The sequence below is a fragment of the Fukomys damarensis genome, unplaced genomic scaffold, assembly GCF_012274545.1.
Source record: "Fukomys damarensis isolate Sample0158 unplaced genomic scaffold, DMR_v1.0_HiC HiC_scaffold_13, whole genome shotgun sequence".
Lineage (NCBI taxonomy): Eukaryota > Metazoa > Chordata > Mammalia > Rodentia > Bathyergidae > Fukomys > Fukomys damarensis.
In genome coordinates this window covers 17,960,296-17,969,039 of record NW_022900925.1, presented here as the reverse complement: position 1 = coordinate 17,969,039, position 8,744 = coordinate 17,960,296, and the positions used below count along the sequence as shown (strand labels likewise).

At 52.6% G+C, this 8,744-nt stretch overlaps 1 protein-coding gene across 6 annotated transcripts in view; it reads left to right on the top strand.

Moving 5' to 3' along the window:
* Nek8 (NIMA related kinase 8) overlaps positions 1–8,241 on the top strand; it is a 13,361-nt gene extending 5,120 nt beyond the window's left edge. For 2 of the 6 annotated variants that reach the window (XM_033762880.1, XM_033762879.1), the window contains exons 2-14: positions 763–968; positions 1,531–1,763; positions 1,955–2,086; positions 2,568–2,776; positions 2,904–2,983; positions 3,067–3,248; positions 3,351–3,501; positions 3,907–3,983; positions 4,507–4,624; positions 5,894–6,044; positions 6,289–6,452; positions 6,552–6,710; positions 6,878–7,367. In XM_033762880.1, coding sequence (XP_033618771.1) covers positions 833–968; positions 1,531–1,763; positions 1,955–2,086; positions 2,568–2,776; positions 2,904–2,983; positions 3,067–3,248; positions 3,351–3,501; positions 3,907–3,983; positions 4,507–4,624; positions 5,894–6,044; positions 6,289–6,452; positions 6,552–6,710; positions 6,878–7,104 — 2,019 coding nt within the window. In that variant the 5' untranslated portion in view covers positions 763–832 and the 3' untranslated portion in view covers positions 7,105–7,367. Of the gene's footprint in view, positions 1–762; positions 969–1,530; positions 1,764–1,954; positions 2,087–2,567; positions 2,777–2,903; positions 2,984–3,066; positions 3,249–3,350; positions 3,502–3,906; positions 3,984–4,506; positions 4,625–5,893; positions 6,045–6,288; positions 6,453–6,551; positions 6,711–6,877; positions 7,369–7,392 lie in introns of those variants that run through there. The other 4 variants (XM_010642291.2, XM_033762878.1, XM_010642292.3 and 1 more) reach the window with 4 other exon arrangements.
* Positions 8,242–8,744: the final 503 nt, after the last annotated feature.

Below are 8,744 nucleotides of genomic sequence, written 5' to 3'. Positions count from 1 at the left end.
TGTTTTTTTTTTTTTTTTTTTTTTGAGACAGGGACTTGCTATATACTTCAAGCTGGTCTTGAACTTACTATGTAGCCCAGGCAGGCCACTAATTCACAGGGATCCTCCTGCCTCAGCCTCCCAAGTACTGGAATTACTGGCATGCACCACCAGACCCACCTGGCTAGTTCATGCTTTTATAGTCACTGACCCCAGAGCTGAAATAAAATGCTAACATGAATGGTTCCTATTCACTGAGCATTTTCTATGTGCCAGGTACTGTGCTAAGTACCTTACATGCATTTGCTAATTTGATTCTCTTAACAATTTTATTTGCCAAGTGGTGATGTACTATGACATATATAAGACCAGATAACTAGTAAGAAAAGGAGCCAGGATTTGAACCTTCCAGCTAATTCCAGAGCCTGTGACGAAACTCAGGTCTCATACAGAGCTCCTCACCAGTTCTCCCTATTCTGAAGCTCAATGTTCTGTTTGGTTTGGTTTGGTTTGGTTTAATTAGTTTTATTTGAGACCGTTTCTTGCTGTGTGATCCAGGTTGTTGAAACTGCAGTCCTACTACCTCAGCCAAATGCTAAGATTACAGGCCTGTGCCACTGTGCCTGGCCCAAGCTCAGTGTTGCATGCACTTGGTTAGGTGACCTCCTAGCCTGGGTGTGCCCATTAACTTTTTTGAAGGACAGCCAGTTAGTTGCTAGGTCTGCCCCGCTTTGTAAGTGGCCAGAGGCTCAGCTGATGGCTGCACTATACTTGTGTCCCCAGGATTGTGCACCTGTGCCTGCGCAAGGCTGATCAGAAGTTGGTCATCATCAAACAGATTCCAGTGGAACAGATGACCAAGGAAGAACGGCAGGCAGCCCAGAATGAGTGTCAGGTGCTCAAGCTGCTCAACCACCCCAATGTCATTGAATACTATGAGAACTTCCTAGAGGACAAGGCCCTCATGATTGCCATGGAATATGCACCAGGTGGGCCAGCCTCCTTGCATCAGCCTGGCTGTAGGGCTCCCCAGCCCTGGGACAAGGAGATGTGATCAGATGGCCTCCCTCCTTGAATGGGCTTGGCCAAAGGTCATGGGTATAGAGTTTTGGCCCCAGTTGCCCAATTGTTTGCCCCTGCCAGAGGCTTTCCCCTCTGTGGTCCCAGTGTCCTATTCCATAGAAGGACAGCTGTCCCAAGTATGGAAAGAAAAGACCATACCAAGACCTAGATCTTTGTTTTGTTTTGTTTTTTTGGCACTGGGATTCAGCTCGGGTCCTTCCACTTGTGAGACAGGTGGCAGAACCACTGAGCCAAATCCCCAGCCCTGTTTTGGTTTTTTGAGACAGAGTCTTACTTTGTAGTCCAGGCTGGTCTTGAGCTTGCAATGATCCAGTCCTCTTGCCTCCACCTCCCAAGTGCTGGGATTACAGGCATATGCCACAACCGTCTGGCAAAGACCTGGATCTCAAAACACATACACACACGCACACACGCACGCATGCACACACGCACACAAACCTGGATCTTGATTCGTTCCTTGGGTCACAGGTGGCACCCTGGCTGAGTTCATCCAAAAGCGCTGCAATTCTCTGTTAGAGGAGGAGACCATCCTGCACTTCTTTGTGCAGATCCTGCTTGCACTGCATCACGTGCACACCCACCTCATCCTGCACCGGGACCTCAAGACACAGAATATCCTTCTTGACAAACACCGCATGGTTGTCAAGATTGGTGACTTTGGCATCTCCAAGATCCTTAGCAGCAAGAGCAAGGCCTACACGGTGCCTGAGGCTTATCTACATCCCTACCTTCTGTCCCTCCCTGCACCCCCCACCCAGCCCTAGCTCCTCGACCCCTTCTGATGGGAAGCCCGTGGCCTGCTTTAAGGAAAAGTGGACCTCAAATAGGCCTGTGGCTGGACCCCCATCCTCTCCCTTCCCCCAGGACTGTAATTCAGGCTTTGCTCCTGCAGGTGGTTGGTACCCCATGCTACATCTCTCCTGAGCTATGTGAAGGCAAGCCTTATAACCAGAAGAGCGACATCTGGGCCCTGGGCTGTGTCCTCTACGAGCTGGCTAGTCTCAAGAGGGCTTTTGAGGCTGCAGTAAGTAGACACACATCTAAGGGAACCACTGGGAAATTTCCCCCCTATGCCCAGAAGACCTCAGATCCAACCTCTTCTTTGTTTATTTGTGGCTGAGTTGTCACTCCTACATCAGACAGATAGATTACTCCAGGGCAGGGTGGTGGCTCTGGCTCAGACTCAGACTCAGAGTTCCTCAGGGTGGAATCTGGATCCCCTCCACCATTACACTGACTTCCCTGAAGGCATGGTTGTGACTCTCCCATCAGATTAGGGTCACTCACAAGAACAAGCCTTGAATTTTTTCCATAGCCTGGGGTTTTAGAGGACGGAACTGCAGACCCTTTATCAGATTAGATTCCTGAAAGCAAGGTTTCTCTGGCCTACCTCCTGAAGGCTGGTTTCTTATCCCCTCCAGACCCGGGGTTGAGGCTAGGAAGTGCTATTCCGCCTAAGAGCCCAGCTCAACCCCTGGCCACCGCTCAACTTGGTACATTCACAGAACCTGCCAGCACTGGTACTAAAGATTATGAGCGGCACCTTTGCACCCATCTCTGACCGATACAGTCCTGAGCTGCGCCAGCTGGTCCTGAGTCTGCTGAGCCTGGAACCTGCACAGCGGCCACCATTAAGCCACATCATGGCACAGCCCCTCTGCATCCGGGCCCTCCTTAACCTCCACACCGACGTGGGCAGCATCCGAATGAGGAGGCCTGTGCAGGGGGAGGGGTCCTGGGTGGTGGGGGGCATTCGTACCCAGTGGAAGCACAGGAGCCCTGCAGCAGGTCCTCCTTTTCTGGGGAGGGTCCATGTTCTGAGACCTCCCTCTGTTCTGCAGGGCAGAGAAGTCCCTGGGCCCAGGACCACTCGTTGTACCTGGCAGCACAGGGAACAGGACTAGCAGTGCCCGCTGCAGGGGTAAGTTGGAGCAGGTCACCAGAGCCCTGCAGACTCTCCACCATTTTCAGCAGTTTAACTGACCTCATGACCTGTACTCATAGGTGTTCTCCGGGGAACTGTGCGGCCGGCCATCCCACCACCACTGTCATCAGTTTATGCATGGGGCGGTGGGCTCAGCACCCCTCTGCGGCTGCCAATGCTGAACACAGAGGTAATCCAGGTGGCTGTAGGGCGCACACAGAAGGCTGGCATCACACGCTCTGGGCGCCTTATCCTATGGGAGGTGAGCAGGTTGGCCGCAGGCCTGGACTACTTGAGGGTAGGAGGTCCCTGAAGAAAGCAGAAAGCGGGAGAGGCTGAGGTACCACCCACTTTCATTTCGCAGGCCCCACCTCTAGGATCAGGTGGAGGTGCCCTCCTCCCTGGGGCAGTGGAGCAGCCCCAGCCCCAGTTCGTCTCACGTTTCCTGGAGGGCCAGTCGGGCGTGACCATCAAGCACGTGGCCTGTGGGGACCTCTTCATAGCCTGCCTGACTGGTGAGCCTGTCAGGGGACTAAGGCCCCACAGAGCAGAGTACCTCATTACAAATAACTTAGCTTAATGCTTCTATTTCCTAGTCGCTGAATTATTCTATTTACCATTACTTCTACTTACTAGCTGTTGAGATCTTCTTATATCATTGTCTTACCCTACCTAACAGGCTCAGCAAGGGAGTCATTGTATTATTCCCATTTGACAGAGAGGGAAACTAACACTCAGAGAGGCTGTCACTTGTCCCAAATAACAGACTGGGAAGGAAGCTGTATCCTTTTCTTTCCTCTTGTTCCAACTCTTTGTCTGTAGCCCCAACTTTATCTTACTCTCCCAACCCAGATGTGGACAAACAAACCTGAAAAGTCTGTCTCCTCTCCCTTCTCTTTCTTTTCTGCCCTTCTCCCCAGACCGAGGCATCATCATGACCTTTGGGAGTGGCAGCAATGGGTGCTTAGGCCATGGGAGCCTCACTGACGTCAGTCAGGTGGGTGTCACGTGTACCCTGGAAAGGGGAAGTGAGGGGATGGCAAGGAGCCCACATGTGAAAGCTGACACCAGGCTGGGGTAGGGGAGTTCCCAGAAGCCACTGTCCTACTGGCTCCTGGGCTGCACCTGTTGTAGGCCACATCCGGGGAAGTACAGAAAGGCCAGGCTTCCAGTGGTTGTCCACCTGACAGTGTGTGCGTGTGACTAGAGTTAGAGACACTGCTACCTGCTGAAAATCTGCAGCCTCGGTCTTCCTCCTTTTTTTTTTTGTTTTGTTTTTGTTTGTTTGTTTTGAGACAGGGTCTCACTATGTAGTTGAAACTGATCAGTTACTCACTGTGTAGCCCAGGCTGGTCTCAAACTCAGGGCAGTCCTCCTGCCTCAGCCTCCTGAGTGTTGGGATTACAGGTGTGCATCACCATGTCCAGTTTATCTTCCTCCTCTTGAGGGATGCTGAGGCCAGGGGGTTGCCTGGGCCCAGATCTCTTTTCATTCTCTCCTGTCTTTCTCCCTTTCTCTAGCCCACCATTGTGGAGGCCCTGCTGGGGTATGAGATGGTGCAGGTGGCCTGTGGGGCCTCTCATGTGCTGGCCTTGTCCACAGAGAGAGAACTATTTGCCTGGGGCCGTGGAGATGGTGGTAAGCCCCCCCCATACTGGAAATTGAACCCAGAACCTTTGGACTGAACGACATCCCTAGCCCTTTTTTAATTTTTGCTAAATTGCCCATGCTTGGGTTGAATTTGGAATCTCCTGCCTTAGCCTTCCAGAGTGCTGAGATTACAGGCTCCCCACTCTTGCCTCAGCCTCTAAGCTGTCTCACAGCCTCCTCAGCTGTGGTGGGTCCCCCTTTATACCCACCTTCTACCCAATGGCCCATTCTCCATCTAGGCTCCATTCATTCAATAAACTTTTATACCCATTATATACTCACCCCACTCTGAGTGGGAGATAAAATGAATGAAATGTGGCTTCCTCCAGGTGCTTGTGATGTAATAGGGGAGTTTTCATTCATCCACAGCCTTGCTTCTCTTCTCTCTCCCTTTTCTTTTTTGGTACTGGGGATCAAACTCAGGCCCTTGCACTTGTGAGGAGGCAGGTGCTGGAACCACTGAGCTAAATCCCCAGCCCATCTCCCTTCCTTTTCCTTTTTCCTCCCTCCCTCCCTCTCCTCTTTCTATCTCCTATCTCTCTCTTCTCCCTTCCCTCCTCTTCCCTTCTCTCTCCACTGAATTTAAAATTAATTTTTTTTTTTTGGTTTTTTGAGACAGGGTCTCACTATGTAGTTGACCTGGAACTCACTATGTGGCCCAGGCTGGTCTCAAACTCACAGCGATCCTCCTGCCTCACCGCCCCAGTGCTGGGATTATAGGCATGTGCACCACCACGCCCGGCTGGACACTGAAATTAGAGATGACAAGGATGCGTTCCTGTCCTCTCAGTTTAGAGCAGGGACAGATGATTCATGTCCAGCATGTGAGCCAGCCACACCCAAGGTTCCAAGGTGTGGGAACTCAAGGAATAGCAGTGTCATCTGAAGGAGCAGTGGCATCTGAACAGGGCTTCATTTTTATTTATTTATCTTAAATCTACTTTTGTTGTTGTTGAGATAAGAGTCTCACTTTGAAGTCCAGGCTGGCCTTGAACTCACTATGTAGCCCAGGCTGGCCTCAAACTCAAATAACCCTCCTATCTCAGCCTCCCGAGTGCTGCGATTACAGGTGCTAAGCACCACACTTAGCTGAACAGGAATTTAAAGTAGAATTGTTACCAGCAGAGAGAACTAGGAAAGGCATTTGAGGCTGAGGATAGCCTTTGCTCGTGCCTGTTCAATCCTCAACAGCTCTTCTCATTCTAGAATCAACAATCCTAATGCTCAGACTAATCTTATCCCGGTTTCTTCTTACAGGTAGGCTGGGACTAGGCACCAGAGAGTCTCATAGCTGCCCCCAACAGGTGCCCATGCCTCCGGGACAGGAAGCCCAGCGGGCCGTATGTGGCATCGACTCTTCCATGATCCTCACTGTGCCTGGCCGAGCCCTGGCCTGTGGGAGCAACAGGTGAATAGGTGCACTGGGGTGATTAGTCTGTCCCTCACCTTCCTTGGCTTCAGGTATTCCATTCCTCATTGCCTCCCTTCCATCAAGGACCAGAACCTAAGGGTGCTGAGGGTGCTGCTTGGTTCAGTTAAAGGTGGGGTCGACGTCAGGTGGGACAGATCATACTGGCCCCTGCCCAGATAGGTGGAGGCAGGACAGTCTAGACACACTGTAATTTGGATTTGGCTTCTGGCTCTGCCCTGAGGTTCAACAAGCTGGGCCTGGACCACCTCTCCCTGGGGGAGGAGCCTGCCCCCCAGCAGCAAGTAGAGGAGGCCCTGAGCTTCACACCATTACGCTCTGCACCCCTGGACCAGGAGCGTTTGCTGAGTGTGGACCTCGGCACTGCTCATTCAGCTGCTGTGACTGGTGAGTAGGACCTTGGCACAGAGGCCCAAGGGGAACTCACCTGGCCTTTCTGAGACCTCTGTTGAGGTAACGTCTTTCCTTCTTTTTCTGTCTCCACAGCCTCAGGTGACTGCTACACTTTTGGCAGCAATCAACATGGACAGTTGGGTACCAATGCCCGCCGGGGCAGCCGGGCACCCTGTCAGGTCCAAGGCCTTGAGGGGATCAAGATGGCAATGGTGGCCTGTGGAGATGCCTTCACTGTAGCCATTGGGGCAGGTGAGGGTGGGTATGATGTTCACAGGCTGAGGCATGGGAGGTGAGGAATTTATGCTGGGGCCACTGGACTTAGCACTCTTCTGTTGGAGCCAGTATGGGTCTGATTGTACAGCTGCTTCTTAGCTGTGCCTCCCCTCCACTTCCCTCCTTGGGATTCTTTCTGGCAGAGGGTGAAGTGTACTCTTGGGGCAAAGGGGCCCGAGGTCGACTGGGAAGGAGGGATGAGGATGCCGGACTCCCTCGGGCCGTGCAGCTGGATGAGATCCACCCTTACACAGTGACTTCTGTGTCTTGTTGCCATGGAAACACTCTTCTGGCTGTGCGCCGTGAGTTCCCTTTTCCCACCTTACCCACACAAAGGTTCATCCAGTTGCCTTGTCCACCCCATCCCTAGCAGTGATAGTTCAAATCACCAAAAGCATCTTGAGCCCTCATGAATGAAAGCAGATGCTGCAGGATAAAAGCTTCCTGCTTGGGTGGGCAGGGGCAGGTTTCTTAGGCCATGTTTAAGGGCTGCCTCACTGCTCCCCAGGGCTCCCATGCATTCTTTTCTTACTATCTGGGTCCACTGCTGGCTTGATAGGGTCCAGACATCAGGGCCCAGTGGGAGCGGAATGGGTGATTCTTGCTGGAGATCCTTCCCTCTGGAAGGCTGCAGTGGTTCTCTTTGATGCTTTTCCAGCCATCACAGATGAGCCAGTTCCCCCCTGAGGCACCAGGATGCACCTTTGAACTACCCTGATACAATAATTCTTCTCTTCCTAAGTGTTCTGAAGAAGTGCATCAGCACACTGGAATGGTGGGGAAGGGCTGGTGACTCTTTACTCTGCTTTTAGCCCTCACCAGGGAAATCTCAACCACTCTGGTCTCCCTGCCCCGCTTTACCCTCCCTAGTCATTCTTCCCTTATGCAGTGTCCCCAAGTCCAGCCTGGCTGGAGTTGGCGTTTCAGACTAAGACCACCTTTGGCAGGTCGTCTCTAGACCCTTGCTAAAAAGAGGCATCTGTGGCTTCACCCAGTTCCTATCCTGGCCCTGGCCAGTTAGAAAATATGTCCCCTAAAAGGGATTGATGGCCTGTGATCTCAGCTATTACTGTATTCTCTGTTTCTGAGACAGGAAGATCACAAGTAAAGCTGGGCAGTTTAGTGAGACCTTGTCTCAAAATATTTTTTGCCCCCAGGGGGAGATCTGCTCTATGCTTCAGAGCAGAGTAAGTCGAGGTGTGCCTGGACAGGACAGGCCATTAGTCCTGCCTAGCCTTTGTATGGCCTGGGGCAGGGAGGTCCAAGGGATCCCATCACCCCTTTTACCCTGAGGCAGGATTTTCACAACCTCTGAGAACATTCCTTCCTCCGCCAGTGTGCTAGAGTCTGGAAATGGCTGCTGAGAGGATCCTTTTCTAGGTTGCCCATCATCCCGTGTTTGTCCAGGTTTGGGGTGAAGGTAGCTAGCAAGACCAGACCAGTTTCTGAGAGGACTGAAAGTAGCGCTAATAAAAAATAGCAACTGCCTGCCTGGAATATGGTTTCTTCGGAGGTGGGCATAAGGGTGGGGGTGGAAGTACAGGACTGGGCTGGGCTCGACTGCGGTTGCAGGGCCATGGCAGTGGTGGAGGGAGGAATGTGGGCGCAGCCCGTGGCTGGGGCCGAGGTTCCTCTGGCGCAGTGCCCAGCCCGGCCTCCAAGTCCCAGCCGGGCTCTTGGATCTAGTTGCCTGGCTTTTGCTGCCTAGCACCTGGAAGTTGAGGCCTCTTTTCCCTGGGCGGCATGTGGCTCCGGAGACCAAGCTTTGGCCTCTGGAGAAGCAACGGTTTGTGGGGTGGCCCTATACAGACTGCCCCAGAGCGCTGCACCCCATCTCATTGCCAGGATCCCAAGCAATGGAGAGAAGCAGAGGAATGTTCTAGCTTCCCTATCTCACCTAACCTCTACTTCCGAAAGTGGGCGAGTGCGACTCACTTTTGTGGCCCAGGACTAGTCAGTCGGAGGGCCGTGGACCCTGAAGCTGAGAGCAACCTGGGTGGCTGGGTGGCT